The 21273-nt window shown below is 38.2% G+C and overlaps 1 protein-coding gene across 2 annotated transcripts in view; it reads right to left on the reverse strand.

Moving 5' to 3' along the window:
* The window catches only part of LOC140246253 (protein bicaudal D homolog 2-like), a 59200-nt gene extending 41851 nt beyond the window's left edge, over window positions 1-17349 (reverse strand). For both annotated transcript variants that reach the window (XM_072325711.1, XM_072325710.1), the window contains exon 1: window positions 17001-17349. In XM_072325711.1, coding sequence (XP_072181812.1) covers window positions 17001-17216 — 216 coding nt within the window. In that variant the 5' untranslated portion in view covers window positions 17217-17349. The remainder of the gene's footprint in view (window positions 1-17000) is intronic.
* Window positions 17350-21273: the final 3924 nt, after the last annotated feature.

Here is a 21273-nt window from a genome sequence, read left to right on the forward strand (position 1 = left end):
CTCAGCTCAGCAGCTACATGTATGCAGTTACTGCTTTCTTCCGTGGGGGGGCAGATGTCCTCAAGCGTAGCATTGATTGGTGATGTGTGACAAAGCTATCATGGTTACATGACTCAGCGATTGCGACATCACCTCTATTAAAAATTTGATCTGTATGCGAAACCCCCCCCCCCCTCAATTTCCTTGTTTTTTGGAGAATCAACTAGTTATGATATCAAAACTGTATATAAAATACATAACACATATTTTGGCAGCATTGTTGAAGGGTAAAGACAAAAAAAAAAATGTCTTTTGAATATTTTTAAAACATTTCATACATGTAGGTGCAGGAAATTTCCAATACATGCTAATTACATAATATGAAGGTGTCACAGTAAGTGGCAACTAATCATGTTTAAAGACTAGTTGATTTTCTCACATCCCTCGAAGGTCATAACTCACACAGTCTTCAATCTTAACTTTAAAATTTTCACATACCGTTCTTTCACTGCTTCAGCACAATACAAATCTCTCTTTGTGGTAAAACTTCAACATACATGTGTACATTGTTGTACATTATGTACAAGTGTAGCATCCAGATTAATGCCTCTTGTGCAAGTCCACAGGAATTCCTCAGTAAATTCACTACTGTACAAGGAGGAATGTTCGCGTGCATTTTAGTTTCGCGAATTTCGCGAGAGCTGAGTTTTGCGAATTAAAATGCAGGCTAAAGATCTTGTCTACACTATATGGATTGTATGTTAGAGGCAACTCGCAAAAATAAGACCGTCGGCTCCCATTCGCGAAAATTTCATGCCTCGAAAATATCGTGTTTTACAGTAATTCCATGATTGTAAAACAGGTATACTACGCAAATATCTAATGAAACACACAGTATACAATCGGTAAGTGTAAATTCTTATGAACATTAGAAGGAGCGAGGAATGTTGTTATCGATCACATCCAATCTTGGGGATTATAACACACAATGTACAATGCATACTTACAAATGTATAACTGCACGGAAATTAATTCTACAGAGCTATAAGTATAGTAACAGATACATTGTAATGTCTATAATTTATAAAAGCTTATGCAACAGCCGACTCTATACTGGCATACCGTAACAGCCATGCAGACCGGAATACATCTCTCATAATAGCTCTTGAAGTCAAAAACTGTGCCAGCACAGTATGGTATGCCCTATTAGTGCTAACTGGGTTTTTCTACCAGCATTATGCATACATGTACAATGTAAGGGTGGCATACATCTCACAATATACTGATGTGGGTGGGCAACCATGCTGGTAGGACATCAAATAACCAGCATACCAGGGCAAGCAGCGATTATGTACACTTCACCACTGACCTGCAACATACACTGTCATCACCAGCTCTGTGCCAGCTTGAACAGCACCTGCACTATGCACATGAGCAATGTTTTTGCTCATTCCCTACATCAGACATTTTAGTTGAGGAAAAATCCTGGAAGAACCCATGTACTCTATGAGTGGTTGGGTTGTTTTTATGCCATGACATGTCGTTAGTGGTTTCTCAGATGGCTGCAATGGAGTTGCATGTAAATTGGTTTTGTTCTAGATAACTTTTCTGAAGAGTGCCTACAATTACAATGTACATCACCCAAGAGCCTGCCAAGGTTGGAAATGCGTGCACTTGAATGCCACATCATTTGCATGGAATGAAATAATTAAATCACCGACCTGTATGTTACACAGTCAGAGACTCATAGCTTGATGGAAACAAAGGCAAAGAATCCATAGCATGCGGTCACATTTTCAAACTAAAACAAAAAGTTATTTTTTATAAGTGCTAATAAAATCATGTCTGCAGCAATAAGCAACATTTGTCTGACACACAACATAACAAACTGAAGTTCATGAAATGTCTATAGGTAAAACAAAAAAGCTGATTTAGTTTCTTTGTGCATATTGTTTTTATCCATGATAGATCACGTTGGGAAGCACATACAGTGTATTTATTGTACTGTATGTGTAAATACAAGCTTAAGGTCATCTCCATCAGATGTATGCAATGTACTGTAAAAGTGGATATTTTCACGCGACTAATTTTTCGCGCTCAGCGGGATTAGAAGAGTTTCGCGTGTTTTTAATTCCGCGGAATCAAGATATCAACTACTGAAACATATGGCAAGCAAAAATTTTCGCGTGTTTTTATTTTGGCGCTAGTTCCTGGTTGCATGAAATGTGCGAAAATTTCAACAACGCGAAAATTTCCACTTTTACAGTATGGTAAAATCTTGCATTACCTGAAGCAGACATGGCCTAAAATGAATTCACAACAAACATTCTGATTATCTGAGTGTGACATAGTCAAAACTTTTAGTCCATGAAAACATCACAATATGAAACTCAAGTTTCTTTTCAGCGTAGTGACTCAAGAAGACGACAATGTTGTCCAGTGCAACATTGAGTTCAATGTTCAACATGCTTTGTTTCTCTGTTTGGCCCACAAGCATACGTACACACAGTTTACTGTGGAACGCACTACAGATTGAAAAGACTTGCAAAATTGCAATTCCACATATCAATGTACCGAGAAGGCATGGGCAGACTGTAAGGTCAATGGCGGTGAAGAACTTTTACAGCATGCGCCATACACACACTGGAAAGACATCAAGTGTGGCTCGATACCCTAATATTGGCTGTGATAGGTCTGCTGCAAATTATGCTGATTTCCGAGCAAGCGCCCAACAATTTCCTCTCACAGGGATGAGGTAAGATTTGCTACATGTACATTCTTGTACCTGTATAGTAGGTATAACACAGATACAGTTTGTATGGAATTGCTTTTGATAGAAAGACAGAAAGCAAAGGGTTCAGACATTTTGGCAGGTCACAAACTAAATATGTTTTAAATTTTTTATGTTTATATCCTAATACTCAACTGTACCAGTATTTTGTATAATGGATATCTTGCAAAACAAGTCATACTCCAGAACCACCTCCAAAAGATAAAACATGTCGCTGGAATGTTACACAGTATTTTCAAGAGATATGCTAAATAAAGGTTGACTTTGAAAAGCCAGCAGTGCCATGCCTATCAGATAGAAGATTGTTTGAAACCAGTAAAAAAAAAAAAGAGAGAGAGAGAAAATTTAAGTGACACACACACACACACACACACACACATAAATAAATAAATAAACTGGCTATAAGTACAGTACGCGCAATAAGAAACGCCTCCGTCAATTTCGTTTTCCAACGAAAGTTCGTTATCGATCGAGTAGCAACGAAATCTGGACGAAATTTGGACGAAATTTCGTTATCGATCCATTAGCAACGATTCTGACGCTTTGTGGACGCTTTGTGGACGCATTTCACGCACGACCGCCCGCTCAATTCCGTTCGGCAAATGCGTTGCTCGTTCGGAAAATGCGTGTTCGGAGCTCGGCAGTTTCGTCCAAATTTCGTTAGAAGCGTCCGTGATCCAAGGCGCACATGGAATACAGTAGTCAGTACACACGTGAATCACTGCAAGATTAGACTCAACAAGTAGCACAGCGGTCGGGAATGAGAACAGTAGACAGGCGTGGAATTCACCTGATACACATAATAATATTAAAACTGGTAACATGTATACATATATCGATGCCGTTTCCATTGAAGCAATTTGTAAAAGTTTTAGTTTCCCTTACCCTAGCTGTAAGTACGGCACCGTTAGCAGATTATTCACTGCATTTAGTGAAAGTCACCTGATACATCACATGGTGGTATGCGGGCTGCATGTAACCACCAGGGAATGTGAAAGGCGAGTGCGCCGTATGTGCGTCGCCGCCATTGCTATGGCATGGCTCGCTCGGCTGAACGAAACAGAGATGTTATACGATGTAGTAGTTCACGTGTTTTGTTTTGTTTTTTACAAGCAGAAAATAAACAACTGTTGATCATGAAATAGACTAAATTACCAATCAGAGATCATTCGGGTTCATAGTATTTAAGAGAAATCACGCAATTTTGGCGAGGGTGAACCCACAGGAACCCACAGGAACCGTATCGTAGAATGCCGACCAAAAAGAAAATGGTTTCACTAAAATTGCGTGTACGTAAAATCCATTTGAGTATAGAAAGAAAATTAACCCCCAAAAGAGGAAAAAAGAAATTAGAAGGATTTGTTCGCCGTTATTTGGTCATTAAATATATTTTCTTTCTTCAGCAATTGCGCGTTACATTGCCCGTTTTTTTATTGAATCAGGGCCCTGTTGCATAAAACCCTTACCGCTGGACTTACCGCTCCTTTCTAGCGGTAAGTCTTCAAATCAGCGGTAAATTTTATAATCCTTGATGCTGATTGGCTGTGATGCCTAATTTTGACGGTAGTTACCATTGAAATTCAATGGTAAGTTTTATGCAACGGGCCCCAGAAAAGCAAAAAAAAAAAAAAAAAAAAATATTCAAAACAAGACAATACGTTTAATTCTTAGTTTGATATCGTTTATTTCTTTATTGGACAGAGAGATAATTCAGACGGTACGTGGAATTTTCAAAGCGACTAATTCAGACTGATTCTTAGTTTGACTTGGCTCTTTCTTTCTTTCTTTTTTCTTTTTTTTTTTTTGGGGGGGGGGATGGGGGGTTGAGGGTCATGTTCGTTGTACCCATGCACCCATAAGGTTCGTTAGTACGAAAATGAAACATTCAGATACACGCGACTTCCCTACACGAAAAATAGATGTTCGTAAATGTGATAGTCAAATTATGATTCATAATCCGAAAATGCACGAATGTTTGTGATTGGATAGGTGCGTTTATTGTCGGATTAGCAAACCTTCAGAGTACTGTAGTATCGAGCCTGTTGTATTCACGGATAAACGAACTTTTGGAATAATGAATTTTATATTCAGAGCAAGACAATAAGTTTAATTCTTATTATAGTTTGGCATCGTTTATTTCCTAGTTGTGAAGCGGGAAGCGAGAGATAATTCTGAAAAGAAGTATACAGACGGAACATGAAATATTCAAAGCAGCTATGAGATTAAATCTTAAGTTGTTTATTTGTTTGTTTGCTTGCTTGTTTGTTGTTATGCTCAAGTGTTGGTGTAATTATATATACATTTTTATTTATTTATTTATTTATTTTTTTTTTTTTGGGGGGGGGAGGCATTTTTGTAGTACCCACTGCACGTAAAGTTCGCTGATGCGAAAGTGATAAAATGTTCCGTAACACGCAAATTCCCTACACCATAGATGTTCGTACCTAGTGTGAAAATAAAATGTATTACTATTATTATTTTTTCCCCATTGTTCGATTAGCAAACCTTCGGAGTGTCAATCCTTTCGTTTTCGGATAAACGAACTTCCCTAACTCACAACACCACTTTCAGAGTAACAAACTAGTCATTATTTTATTCGGGCATTGAGAATACACGTAGTTCAGGAAAATCTTTAAGGCAAGAATTACGATGGATTCTTAGTTTGAAATCATTTTATTGATTTCCGTGGTGTTCATTATTCCGAAAAAGAAAACGGGTGCGCTATTCCGATGGTTACGGCGTTATTTCGAATCCGAAACACGCATAGTCCTTGTGCCTGTCCATGTTTGTTGATTCGAAAATGTAATCATGCTGCGGGTAATTGCTATAGGGCCATATATTGTTTTATTTATGTCTATTGTTATATTATTATTATTATTATTATTATTATTATTATTATTATTATTATTATTATTATTATTATTATCGTCTTTAACATTATCAACCAATATTTTGATTAACGAGCATTTTGTTGGCTGTTTTTGTTTTTTGTTGTTGGTTTTTTTTTTTTTTTTTGGGGGGGGGGGGCATTGCCCGATTAGCAAACCTTCGGAGTGTCAATCCTTTTGTTTTCGGATGAACGAACTTCCTTTCCTCAGAAGAAGAAATCAGAGTAACAAACTAGTCATTATTTTATTCGGGCATTGGGAATAGTTCAGGAAAGAAATAGAAGGGAGGAATCCGAAACACGCATATTCCGTGTGCTTATTTATACGTCATATTTATTGATATGCTGCGGCTATAAAGGGCCTATTGGAGGTCGTTATACCTCTCGTTTGGTGTACGATTTCTTTCGTTTCATATCACTTTATTTGTTCCCTTCATATTCTTAATCTAAAGGTAATTCTTTCAATTGCCTCGCACTGTGTACATGCATTTTCGTAACGGCGATTTCCCGCTTTGCTGCAGTATTTCGAAGGGTGTTTGATGCCAGCCGCTTCGGTGTGCTCTGTGGTAATGTTTATGTAGTTGTCGGGGAGGTTGTTGATACTTTGTCTGTTGACATTTATTTTCGTACAGGCAGGGGCGGATCCAGGAATTCTGTACAGGAGGGGGGAGGGGCGCAACTAATATTTCTGGTGCCACTTCCGGGTTTCACTTCTATTTTTTTTTTTTTTTCACGATAAATAAAGGGGGCGTGCGCCTCATGCGCCCCCTCTGGATCTGCCACTGCTACGTGTTTATCTCGAGTGATGGTGATCGTGTTTCTAAATGTTTATAAAAAAAGGACATTATCTGAGTGATGCCTGATGATAGTGCAGGTGATGATAATCAACGATGCTGATGTAAAAGACGGCTTGCTGTGGATGCTGAGCGTTTATACGTGCCCTTCGTTTATTTAAATAAGTTTTCCCTCTTTTACTCTTCTTTCCCCTCCCAAGAATGATAAAAAAAGAAAATACTGTACCTACACCTCACAACAAAAGGAACCACGTGTGAACAACCATCGTTAAGTTCAATCGAAACGTTCATTATTAGCAAAGAATAAGGGGAAAACACGAGTGACGGAAAATGATAGAAGCGACGAGATTGTCTTCTTGTGTATAATGCGGTCTCTTGGGATTGGAAAAACCCCACCCTCGGATCCCTTTGTGGAAATTTCCACAAAACCAGGTGCGTGCCAGACCCCAGGTGCCAGACGAAAGAATGCGCGCACTGGTGTAGTATATCGATCGAAGAACTCGCTGGTGAGTCGAGTTAAAGGAATCATTGCAAAGATGTTCTGATTCTTTCGCCTTTCTTTAGGCGCATACATCGAACAGTCGATTATTGCGTACTTGATCTAAATACAATGTATTTATATGTTCCCGAGCTGTAAAAAGGAATTGATTAATCACTCAAAAATGCAATCACAGATTATGAAAGGTCTCATATGCCTAGACAAATTCACCGAGATGTCCTATGTGAGATGCAGCCACCACCCGATTAAACAGCAAAATCATGACAGTAAAATTTCACGCTCACCAAAACTGCCTATTACTTTTCATATGAATTTTGGTTATCAACACTCGTTCGTGGATTTGTTTGTTTGCATGTTTTGTGTGTATTATTCCTCGATCCTGAAAGACGTAATAATTATTCGCATCGAACGTAAACTGTTTACCGTAACTAAGCCTATGGCGCATTCGATCCATTCAGCTTGCAGTAACCTCTAAGGCAGTAAGTTAGTAGCACATGGTGCATTCCTTTGAACCACATGTTTCGCATATCGGCACATCCAAACACATTAGCGATCGTCGTTATGGCAAACTTTCCGATTACAGTCAAGGGAGAAGAAATCGTAATACTGTACATGTACTTACGAAAGTGATTATGCTTAAGATCAAATAAAATGCAGAAGTTTGAAAACAACTTGGCAACACTCAATCAAGTTTTTCATTCTCTCACACAAAAGCTCTCTTGAGAAAATGAAAGCATTCCCCCTCCTCCCCTGCTAGATAATGGAAGTTTTCATTACTAGCCCAGCAAGCTTTGGGAGTGTACATGACTGTTTTTAGGATAGAGTCAAAAGGGACCTAAGCTTTCGATTATAGCAGAATCTTCGTCAGAAGCAAAATGGCAAATAGGCAGAAAAAGCAACCACACACATGTAAAGCGACTTCACACAACAAGAACAGTCAGGGCAAAGGGACACGGAACAAAGAAAACAAAAGGAGAGGGTAGGAAGTCATGGGCAAGGAGCCCAACAGGTAAGGGAGGGGGATTAGAGCAGGAGGATGGACAGATAAAAGGCAGGGGAAGGTTAGTAATGGTCGCCGTGAGGGCCAGGGGGCAACCATTGAAGGAAAAGGATGAATATGGAGGCAACATCAAACAAGATAATGAACAACAGAGAGACAAAGAAAGGTAAAGCGTGAAATAGCAACAGCAAAGGGGGGGGGGGTGAGCAAACAGCAAGCCCTAGAAAGGATCTGTACAAGTACCAAGAGGATGCAACAAAATGAAAGTGAGAGTCAATCAACAAATGCAATTAACCATATCAAAGTATGGTAATATTAATACAGTAATAATGATGATATTGACAAAACAAATTAGAATAATAATCATTAAAGCACATAAAAAAAGGGGGACACAAAGTCCATGGGAGAGAAAATGTATACTTGCAAAGCAAGTATCAATAGGCAAAATAAATACATTTCAAAGAGCTGGTTCATATGAAATCACCTTTGATTTATGATTTTACAAACAAGAATTTTCATCGCTTACCTATTTCTTTTATTACTTTCGTAATGTCATGATATTTCATGATGGCATGTGTTCTGTCTTTACATGGCAAGATAGGTTTTTTTTTTTTCCATCCAGGGTCAAAAGAAGAAAGTGATAGAAAGATAATTGAAAGGATAGAATGAAACACCTACTCAGCAGGCTCTTGATATAACACAAAAGCAATTCATCAGAAATGCAGTACAGTTCTAAATAATTTATCAGTGGAAAAAAGAGCAAAGAAAATGGGATTTCGAGTTCAATAGGAGTAGGAACATCGCAATTTACAGACTTGGACCTGATGCAAACATATTGTCTAGCTTCTGGTTGAGTTTCTTCAGAGACATAAATTTTGGTAGCAGTAAACCAGAGTGAACAAGCAAAAGGATACAATTAAGTGAAAAAATAAAATGCAGGTCTCTAGACCACTCCAGTGCACGATCGAGCGAGCAACACTAAAACAGCCCCCAGGGCCAGGCCATGTCGTCAGTGTCACTCTCGTCTTAGATCATACAGGCCTACACGTATACATCGTTTCGTACTCGTCATCGCCAACGTCATGATGGTCGGTCACACGAAATAAATTGCATCATCATAAGAGCTCTTATATCAACACCACTAGATAGTAGAATCATTATCATTATCACTATCATTCCAGTCAATCTCATCCAAAGCGAAACCCTCAAAATCCTCAAAATCATCGCGGTTAATACTCTCACAAAACACATCTGTAAACGATTCAGACATCGCAGACCTAGCTACACATCTTGCACACAAAAATGAAATGGAGGTGGAAAACTACGATGAATACACAAAAACTATCGACGATGGCATTTTACCGTAGCAGGAAATACACAGAGTATCTTGCACCGGAAAAAAAAAAATGGATGTGGAAAACTACGATGAGGAAAACTAGGGTGAAAACCCGATGCGTGAAGACGAACGATGAAGACACTTTTACGGTAAAAATACTTACACGGAAACAAACGAGTGGGTACGATATTCTCGCACACACGAAGATAATCGACACATCGTTCAATCGAAAAACTCAACAAACACTCGAACAAAAACTCACCCCAAATTGTGGCAAACAGGGTAATCACTTAATAAAAATGAGAAAAAAACACTCTCAGAAGTATGATTGTACTCTGAAAAGAAAGGGATACAATGATACGGAAGCAAAAGAGAGAAAATGAGAGAAATGGACGGGAAACCTAGAGAACTTCGACGAAGAAGAGCTAGCGATTCGCGATTACAGCTAACTTTGTATACACTGTAGCTGTGTGTGTGATCGCGCGTACAAAGGGTTGAAAGCGTTGAAAGCGTTGAAAGCATTGAAAGCGTTGAAAGCGTCCACAGCTTCGGAAAAGCGTTCGGGGATTTCGTTGAATTCGTTGAATTCGTCCAAAATCCGTCCATGAAGTCTGGACGCAAAAAGCGTTGAAAACGTCCCAGGCGAAATCAACAACGCTAAAAGCGTTGGGACGAAATTTGGACGCACTTTCGTCGGGCGTTTTCTATTGCGCGTACTGTACATTGTAACTAATAAAATCTCAAAAGTCTTCAACAGCTTTAAAATGTCTTGCTCTTAAATAACATTTAACACCACTTAAAATGAACAATGTTATGAGTTGGTTTCCTTTGCTCTGGTGGATTCTAACTGCATTCAACAGAAGGTATAAAGAAAGTATAAGAGAACTGGGATGAGCTCAACATGTATGTTTTCTACATGTACAAGGAGTACAGCAAAGGCAAGTCCTCAAATTAACAAAGTTTAAATTTGAAAAAGCATCAACATTTTATCTTTAAGGCATAAAGGGCAATCAAAAACACATACACACTATTCAAGTTCACACAATCTTCTCTGAGTAATGATCCGAGGAGAGCTTGTTATCATAGACAGGATGTATCAATAAGGCTATCAAAAGCTCCTTAGCATCCCACACACACTGCACTAAGAATGAAAACAAAGCTTGGTACAGTACATGTATATATATAAATTTGCTTTGAAACACCATGTCCACATTGTAAAATAACAGGCAAACTTGCCATCATATCAGTAATCAGAACAAGGTCAAATAAATTTTCTCCCATTATCTTGTCTTCTTTTTTTTTCAATACACTGTACTTCAGGGCAAACAGCTTCAGTGCCAATATCAACCAGTAAAAAAGAGAAAAAGCTCTATCTGTTGAGACAGACAGGAGATACTCATCACTGAAAAGTAGCAGGAAGTCCAGTGGCTCAATGATTACCAGATTATCTCAAACTGCCGGAACAGGAAAGAATTATAAGGTCAAAGACATCTAATGTGTACACCACCAGCACATTGTTTTTGTTGATATGCACATGTCCATTTACACCTGTACGTGCAATGTATGTACATTGAATGCAGGGTGGTCCTAAACTTGATAATTTGAGCATGTTGCAAACTCAGAATCTGAGAATGTGGCAGGAATTGTATGTGCGCCAAACACGTAGTATGCAATATTTCGCAGTTTATCTCTCTTAGTGCTGCTTGCATTCAATGCTCTCTTTCATGTTTTGCACAAGTACCGGGTAGTTTGATATTTCTTTATGTTTTGCACGTATGTTTTTCACATGTTTGAATACATTTCATTTTGAGCTTGTTGCAAATTCTTGAGGATGTTGCAAAGCATGTTGCTGGCTTTTGAGGATGTTGCGCAAGAATTTGAGCATGTTGCCGGGACATGTTGAAACCCCTCATGGACCATCCTGCATATGTGAATGTATGCAGCATTGCCACTGATCTTGAGATCATTAAGCCCTGTGTGTCAATGCATACCTAATTTGCCAAGGAGCTAAAAAAATTCAGATCAATACCCCTCTTACAAGAGATCCCCAAGGATGGGATGTACAATGTATTGGACTCAGAGATATTTTTACCACAAAAATGTAGCATTATTGATAAAATAACCCATTTAATATAACTTGACAGTTGTAGCTGATAATCAGTATTGACCTACAGTACTGTACATTGTACTAAATCATCAGTTATTTAATGTTAACTACAAAAAAAAAACACACACACACACACACACACATACACACATTAATGCAAGCTGGACAAACACATCATGAAAATTGTAAACATTGACTTACACAAGTATCATAGATTGGTATGCAGGCGCAGCGGAGCACCTCAATTTGCCTCTCATTTTCTGCCCATTCTACAAAATGGTATAATTCGCAACGGACTTCTATGGTAATCTGAAAATGCGGTCACTGAAAGTCAAAATCTTTACAGTCGAGTTTCATCACTTTGCATAGGAGTTATGAAGTGAAAATTTCCAACCTATCTAAGTTTTCAATGAACTTGATATCCATGAAAAAACATATTAAATTTGATGAAATTAAATATGAGATTGGTTACTCTGCATTTTTTTCTTCTAACTGTGCCCTGGCTGACATTTGATAATCATGAAATCTGGTATACCTGTATCTATACATATGATGATGGTCCAATCCATATATGGAGGTAGAAATTTTCGCTTGGGCCATGGTGTAGTTTTGGAGAATAGTAACTTTTCTACAGGGCTTGATATGAAAATTTTGAGTCAGCGAGCTCAGAGCGAGCTTGCAAAACATTTCCATGTCATTCACAAATTAATAGGAAAATTGTGCATGCGCAATGAAAGTCATCAAATGGAACATGAGAAGAAAGTAAAATGCTGCACCACATGTTGTGTACGCAAGCGTGGTTGAGTGCAGCTGCAGCACACTCGGTGCGCGGTTTGTACGTTTCAATGCAGACATCGCACAAAGTGACTGAATGTGTAGGACTGGCCTGAACATTGTGTCATTGGTTTTCACACAACCCGAATTTGAAATTTTTTTTTTCTATGATACCAGTCTGGCTGGGTGAATATCTTCGTAAAATTTTGTGTATAGATCGATGAGTCTTTGATCGGGTCTAGGGCAATTACTTGTACCCCCTGTGCAATTACCTCGGACCCTGACCCTGACCCTAATCCTAATCCTGAACCTAATCCTATCCCTAACCTAAACTCTAGATCCTAAATCTAACCCTAACCCTTATCTCTTAATACTCTAACCTTATCACTAACCAGTATTTAGCCGGGGGGGGGGGGGGGGGGGGGGGGGGTAATTGCCCTGATATGCTTTGATCATTTGATATTACTTTGTATTCTTGCCAGGCCACCGCACACAAAAAAAGAAAAAAAAAAGAAGAGAAATTTGGACAAATTCTAAGGTAATTTTTACTCAGTTGTCTTCTTCAAAATTTAACTAAATATACAAAATTAACAAAATTTAATTAAAATCACTAAAATTTAACTTCTTTTTCTGATGATCAAATTGTTAATACATATCTATGCATATGAGTATGTTTGTACGTTCATAAGAATCAATATCGAAACTTAAATTTTTAAAAAATATTTGCCTTTTGTGACTTACAGGGATGGAAAGTTGTTTACTGTAAAAAAAAAAAAAAAACATGTCTACTTTATGCCATAAGGTGCTGCAGTTGATGGATTTCAGCTCGGTAATTGGGGCGCTGTGCCATGCCTGCATGCAAAATGTACCAGGAATATGCAAAACAATAAATCTACTTACAGCGCTGTACCTGTAATTCTTTTCTATGCCTACATACAAGGCAGGTACATACTAATGTACTTTGCTTCTTGCCTTTGTCTATCACATGACTGATGGTTGATTCAAGACTCAAACATCATTTCAACTCCATGACTCCAGACAAAATATGACTGTCACACAAAATATGCAACAAGGGCCCATTTATACAGTATCCACAAGCCTAAATCTTGGAAAAGGCATTATAATACAATGTACAATGCATGTGACTACAAGACTAGAGGGGCTATAAAGCCAGTTCTTTTTCTATAACACCCTCTAGGCCTATATTGTATTCCATTTACATGTATTACCCATTTGGTATTTAATGAGCATTGTGGAAAGAGAATTCTATGTAGCACCAAAATGTTAAATGCATGTACAGTAAATTTCATGATAAGGTTTGCTAAATCACATATTAAGTCCTGCAACAAATAAGCGATGATTTTTTTTTTTTAAATACACTGTACAAGAGCATCATACATGTACCATGTACACATCTTTTGATATTCATTTTTTCAGGGGGTTTACTGCTCTGCTAGCCATACATCCTCCTCATTTTCCCCGTCCATTAGCATTTCAGTCGGGCAATGCCTCAATAATACATCTCACGTGCGGTAAGTAACCGTTTAAGGGCGGTGAGTCATCATGGCTCATGCCCATCCAGAAATGCTGTCCTTAGTGCCACATGGCTTTCACTGCAAAGCTGGCATGCCTGCATGCACACATGTATGCATACAGAGCTGTACTTGTGCAGCATTTCATTTGAAATCCCTTGCCACAGGCCAGTTTATAAGCTTTACGTACAAGACTCACACTAGTGATACACCCAGATACCATTTCTGGCCATGGCAATCTACACATCAGTATCGCAAATGAGCCTGTCCCATTGCCATTGGTATTCAAAGTCATTGCATGAAATGACAAGGGGCTGGAAATCTACTGCCCATGGAATGAAGGTTTTCCCTTCTACTCTATGGGTACGGCATAGCATTGCTGCAGAGCTACATAGTATAACACTTCCCTAAGTAAAAAACAGCTGCAATTGTAGCATTTGATAATTAGTTTGAACTACAAATGTTTAAATCTGATTGTAATGTCTACATGTACTGAATGCAAGAAGGAGCCTTTGTCTTTACCTGGGTTGCTCAGCATAAAGAGTTCTCTATAACACATTTGAAACACTACCGATAATTACATGATGTACATGTAAAGCTATAAAGTACAATCTGTACATTGTACGTCCTACTCCTGGTGTCTAGTTTTTGACAACACTCCATTATAAAGTACTGTCAAATATCGGATGATATGGCATTAAGACAGAGAGTGTCAGATGGGCTCATTGTGTATAAAAAACACCCTTTTTTTTTCTCTTGAAAATCACTGCCTTTGACAACAAAATGTGTTAATAAAGTGAAATGGTAAGAACAGCACAATGCAAGATATAACTGTAATTATGACGAAGCTAACAGTACAGTATGTCACATAATCAGAGTTACAAACAAAAAATGATCAGCACAAATTGATAATGTATTGTTGACCCGTCAGCTGTACCCATAAGACTACAAAAAATTCAACCAGCAGATTCATCCATTGAACTTAGGCAGCCTGTAAATTTTTAGTATCAGTACATTTGTAAATTTGTTGTTTCTTATAGATCTACACATTATGTGCATGGTTTCCGTGATCCACATACACACTGTAGATCTGCAATACACCCAAAAGCCAATATACTGCTATGGTGTCTGGTCGACTATCATACACATAGTTATTTCTTTCTAAATTTGGAATGGGCTGTCTAGACCACAATTCCTGGATGGAGATTTCACAACCACTACAGTGTGAAAGCAGAGCATGGAGCTGAGGGAATTACAAAGGGTGTACTTCACTTTTCTCTTGGATCAGAACCAACTCAAAGAAACCACTGAAGCAATTCGCATTCCAAAGTTGAGTTGGTTTGCCTGCTGTACTACCAAATGTGCACACCAAGATACTCTGAAGGTCGGTACAATTCAAAGTGCTCAATAACTAATTTGCTTTACAACTATGTACAAATACAGTAGTACATTGTATATCACCACAAATGTGTTATTACAAAGCAAAGTCTAGTACCAGGTTGTTTTCTTAATATCATATTTGCTGCATTGTTAATCTTGGAATGATTCACGCTTTATTACCAGAGTAAATCTGGAAACGAAAGATACAATCCACAAGACATTAAAGACATGAGATTGTAGATGATTAGCTGGAGGTACCCTGTGAGATTATCCACTAAATTCTTAACGTTTGTCTAAATTAGACCTCCCAAACTTTCTGAATGAAAAATAGGGATTTGGCTCAAAAGTAGGAAAGAAAGAGCAGTTTCCATACGCTGTAGAGTGTGCAGTAAAATTATCAAGAAAAATAGGAAACTCCTATTGAAACTAAGAGCTGGGAATGAAAATTCAGATTCTTTCCTCCAACAACACCTTTAAAGAGACTCTACGGTTTTAAACTTTACATACAGTAAGGCTCGTGATGTCATATGAGTACAACAGTAAAGAAAATGTAAAGAAAATTCAACATATTTTCACTTTTTTCGCATAATAAAAGAGCACTTGACTTGCCTCTTTCTAAAGGCAATGGGAATAATATTACCCATAACATATGTCGCTAACGAGTCAAGGGAATGTGTACTTTTTTCCAAAGATGAAATTTTGTGAAATTCTCTTTATATTTTCCTTATATTGTTGTACACATGTGACATCATACACTTCAGTAGTCTTCTCATCCAGCGGTGACTGCACAAAAACTTCAAAAATTCATAACTTTTGAACGGATTGTCCTATTTTCCTCAAACTTTCAATGATGTGTTACACTAATATGCACTACATTCTCTCATTCCTTATGTTAATGAAGGTGAACTTGTCCTTTAATATATCAAATTCTGCTGCACAAATTCAGGACATGTGTCATGGTCCACACACACAAACACACACACGTTTTGATGGACAACGGAAAATGAACTCATGAATGATGTATCTACAAAGTGATAAGTTTACCGACAAATTCAAGTACCTACCTACTATATCAGTGTGCAATAGTAATTTGGAATTGATAGAACCTACACATGTATGCACAAGATCAGGTTACAGACTGGGACTTTCTGATTTTATTTTTCTCTAATTTACAAATGTTTGTACAGTGCACTCCCGTTCAACGAACACCGTTATAACAAAGTTCCCGTTACAAAGAAGTAAAAATTCAGGCTTTAACGATTATCCACTCTGTATGTATTTTATTGTTCATTGGTTCGGCTACAACGAAATTTTAAAATATAACGAAAGAAAAATGTTGGTCCTGAGGACTTCATAACAGGAGTCTCCTGTAAAATTATGTCAGACTTGTTGCACGTGACTGATTTGTGCGTGGAACGAGCCACAGAAAAAAGCACCAAAGTTTTTAAGTTGGATCAGGCCGATAGGTGCTGCAGCCCCGCATTGAGTGAACCCACCAGCTGGCACTTGCGTTTCGGTGGGTCACTGCACATTGGTTGATAAAAACTCTATTTTTTGTCTCAGAGGGCAGAAAGAATTTTTCCTTCTTTTCATCATGGATAGTGGACATGTGTGTGTAACAAAAAATCACCACGCGGACTTGCGATAATTCATATATCAGATGTGAGATGGATGAGAAATGAAGGGACAGGGGGCCTCATGAGCATCTCGCCCCGAGGGCCTCATGACCACGGCCGGGCCGGGGGCGGTGCTCATAAGGCCAGGAGGGATCATGAGCAACCCCCCTCATGAGCGGGGTTCCCGGACTAAATTATGATCTTTAGTTTAGGACCCTACTGTAGTAATGTAGATTCTACACTGATATTCATTTTTTGTTGCTGCATATTGATCCATCTCAATACTTTGGTGAAGTGATATTTACCTCTTTCGCCATTTCGAGCTCCTGCTTGGATGTCTCGTAGAGCAATTCCAAGTCTTCATATTGCTGCTTGATAGCCTGCTTCTCTTCCAAGACGACCAGTCCATATTCCGCCGCTTGAATTTTTTCCTTGCTCGCTAGCGCAAGGTCCTCTTTTAACCGGCTCACCTCCACTCGTAATTCTTCGATGGTTTCCGAACCATCATCTGAGTCCATCATGTTTGCAGGTTATAGTCCAGCTATTCCAGCAGGGAATGTGGTCAAATCAGATGGACTATTCGCCAAAAGTTGGCAAATAATCGAAGAGAGACATTCCTTTCTCTCCACAGCCGTTAGTTTCCGTCCCCTAGAATATCCGCCATATTACATACCTTCAGTAACGTAATGCTTCTCAACACCACCGGAGTTTACGTTTACAGGTGCAGCTCAGACGGCTGTACACGGCGGTGCAGTACAGTGCGAGTACCGTTACCCCGTTTTGTGTACAAATGTACGAGATCCATACAGCTGGCGCATGCAGAGTAGAAGGGCACACCAGTGCGATGCGCGTACGTGTCTCGGGCAACGAAGTTTTCGTATACACGACTGTAATACTGTACATGCATTTGCACGCACGGATCAGCATGCAAGGGCGTGTGCGTGAAGTCAGTACAGTAGTTGCCAAACGCCCTCTTGAATGAGAAATCCATTCCCACCCATCGCGATGGGCGTGTCTCTTCTTGCAAATTGATAATAAAGGAGAACTTTATTTTTATATCCCAGGCATGTATACTTTAATTCGTCCCTTGTTTTAAATTACCGTTTCACAAAGACATATAACAGTTTTCAAACTTCATTATTTTCTTATCTTCAATTTCAATTAATTTCTGCGGCTTTTGTTTCAAGAATACAATGTAACGATAGAAACAAAAATATAACAGCCAGAGTCCAGAGATTTCTGAGGAAAACTATATGAATCTTACAAACAAATTCAATACATCATTTAGTTACAAAATACAGTACACTGTTGCATTTTTCCAAGACATGTTACATGCTGAAGTGACAGTCCTATATAGCTTTCATCGTGACAAAACGACAAAAAACAACAACAAAACAAAACAAAAGCAAAAACAAACCCTAAACCCCCCTCTTCTCAAGGATTTACAAGAAAGGGGGAGGTGCAAATGCAGGGGGAGGGGGAGTCAAAATGGTCTAACTTGATTTAACTTAACAGAAAATATGAATTACCATTAGGGCCTGTATAATTTCTGCTATTAAATTATAATTGTCAATACTATGTTATATTTCAATATATTTTTAGATATAAATATAATCATTCATCTTAGGATGCTATTTATCAAACATCATTAATAATTTCTTTTAAAAGCTTTTGAGAAGGATGTGAATTGCTTCAGATGATCGGGAAGAGCAGTCATACATTAGAGCCATTGAGCTAGCGCAGGATTCTTCCAGGGTTATTCAAATGAATGTTATTGCCCATATGGGTGGGATGTGAATGGATCGGATGTTTTTGTTATATGAAAAATAATCATGACAAGCTATCGAGAGGTAACAAATTTTCCATATACTTAAACATAAAAGATGGTGTTTGAAAAGCACAACTGATATCACCAAATTTGAAAACTATTAAATGGTAAAATAAAGGATCAGTATGGGTTTTAAAGATGGAATTTGTACAACTTCTACAGCATTCTTTGAAATTATGAATACTTTTCAATTCAGAATTACCACAATTTCCCCGTATAAGATGCAGCATGTTATGCAAGGCAACAGTATAGAGTATTGTAATGCTTCATTAAGAGGTTTAGACAAAAGAAGTAGTAGATAGTTTGTATGAAGTCATCATTTATTAAAAAGAGTTTGTTTGTTGGATATCATAATATGCATGAACCAAATACTAACTAATATTCTTATGATATTCGCCCAATATGCAATTTACATAAGTCATACCAGATAAAAGCAATTCCATTTAAACAAGCATTTTACATGGATTCACTTCAGAAATGAATTTTCATCATTATTTACCGTTACAAAAATGGGCGTTTAAAGCAGACATCTTCACTAATCAGAATACATTGCAGCCTATAGGTTATGATATCATCAGGTAAGATATAACACGTGAAATGAATTAGTTTGATACATATGAAATATCACTGAATAAAGTACCTCTGTACCATGAAAAAAAAAAAAAGTAAAGCATCTTATGTCCAACTTCAATTAAACTTTTCTACCAAGCTGTCGGTTTGATATTACTCTATTTAACAAAAACCATAACTTGGACATGGAGAGACGTTGGATATTGAAAAATAATTGACAGTCAACGGCTATAGAGAATGTGGTCTAGACGGGAGCTCGAATTATGGTAATTGGACTGTATAGTGTTGCTTGTTTCAGCATTCCAAGTTTTGTCATTTTGTTCTTTTAAAAACACCAAATTGATTTGTGTCTCGTTTTGTGAAGCAATTAAGATGTGTGAAAGAATACACTTTCTATGTATTTTTTTAATCACTTTGAAAAAAAAATAACAATGTTAATGAAGCAAGTAGAGTCAGGTACAAGTTCTTCTCTTCCATGACATGATCCGAGTGACATTTCATGATTAATGTTATTGACTGCTATCAAGCAAGCCCATAGCTCTCTTCCTTCACTGCGTTCGTGTTGTGCAAGTATCTCTTTGAACTGCATTAATTATTCCCCATCCAGCCTTGAGAGATTTTGGCAGCAGAAACTACCCCCCTTTTTTTTTCTCCTGGAGGCGCACACAGTTATCAATTATTGTACCATTGTATCACATGTATTTTTCTTTTCTTTTCTTTTCTTTCTTCTTTTGTTACTGTTAACGCTGATTTTGTTAATGTTATTGTGTTTTCTAATCTATTTGTATGAGTAGCAAAGTGCGCTTAGAAACGTCAGTATGAAGCGCCATATAAATGCAATTATTATTATTATTATTTAGGTTGACACCTCTGAACGTACAGTTGTGCCTCAACAGGGAGGTGATACTTCTCACCTCCCTGGTCTCAAGAAAGGAGATTTTCACATCATTATAAGATATCAGTGGCGGACCCAGGCGGGGCAACGTGGCGCCGCCCCACCCCCCCCCCCCATCCCCCCTTTTATTGTAAAGGCGCCCCCCTTTGCGGAATTCCTGGATCAGCCCCAGGATATAAGCTCTTTAGTCTCTTGAAGATTTAAAAAAAAAAAAAGAAGATATCTGCATAACATATGCAAGCCCAATTCGAGGAATTTACGGCGGCTTGAGCGTTATGTAATAAGAAACGTCTTTCGAAAACATTCATTGCAGTTCCATGATTTGGGGGACACAATCGACAATACTGACGTCGTCTGCGTTTTAACTGTAAACCCTATTGTTTTGGTCATAACAAAGATTACGATTTCCTGGGGTAAATGTAAAAGGCATCAATTACATGCTTCACAGGATATGCGATATGTTTAGATTTTCAAGCACTCTTTAGGAGAGTTGTTTAAAGATACGGCTTCAAGAAAATACGAAAATAGAGAAGGTGATTAGACCTATAGTGATTAGAAATGCAAACACACACAAGTGAGCATCGTTCATGGGTCATGGAATCGTTAGGCTATAGGGGCTACGTCCCCATCCTCACCTACATAATACGGTAATGACGAAATTCAGTAGTATTTGAAACTGATCTGACCAAAAAGGTAAAACGGGCCCTGTACATTAGGTCATTGATGAAATCCTCAGGTTACCTCGAGGTGGCATGGGCTATCGACAGGCTCGATTTGAAGATAAATTTTGAGAGGCACACGTTGGGCAGTACATATTCATATGTTGTTGTTGTTGTTGTTGTTGTTGTTGTTATTATTGTTGATGTTATTGTTGAGTGATAACTGCATGAATGAGGAAAGAAGATGGCTTTGAAATGTGGGCGTCTTCATGTTACTGCACACACACATCTTCCGGAGAACCTTGCGGTCTTTTCGGGAGGCCCATGAAGGTTTGTGAGAATATAGTTTTATTAATCAAACTCACTGATTATTCTTGTACGAGATTTAAACTTTCAGATCACTCTGTATTTCATTTTACTTCACTGTTTTCTTTTCGCTTTCTTGTTGAGTTGACACAAAATGTGTAAATCTAAAACTACGCTGATCTACGCCCCTGGGGCATCTTGCAAGCCTTAGCTGGAAGAATGTTTGCTACCCTCTGTTGGCGTAATCATGAAAGGAAACAAAATCTGCTCTGCCGGGGTCCTAAGAGTGTTGGATGAATCGTTATTAGGGGAAAACTCTC

This window comes from Diadema setosum, chromosome 2 (assembly GCF_964275005.1).
Source record: "Diadema setosum chromosome 2, eeDiaSeto1, whole genome shotgun sequence".
NCBI classification, from domain to species: Eukaryota; Metazoa; Echinodermata; class Echinoidea; order Diadematoida; family Diadematidae; genus Diadema; species Diadema setosum.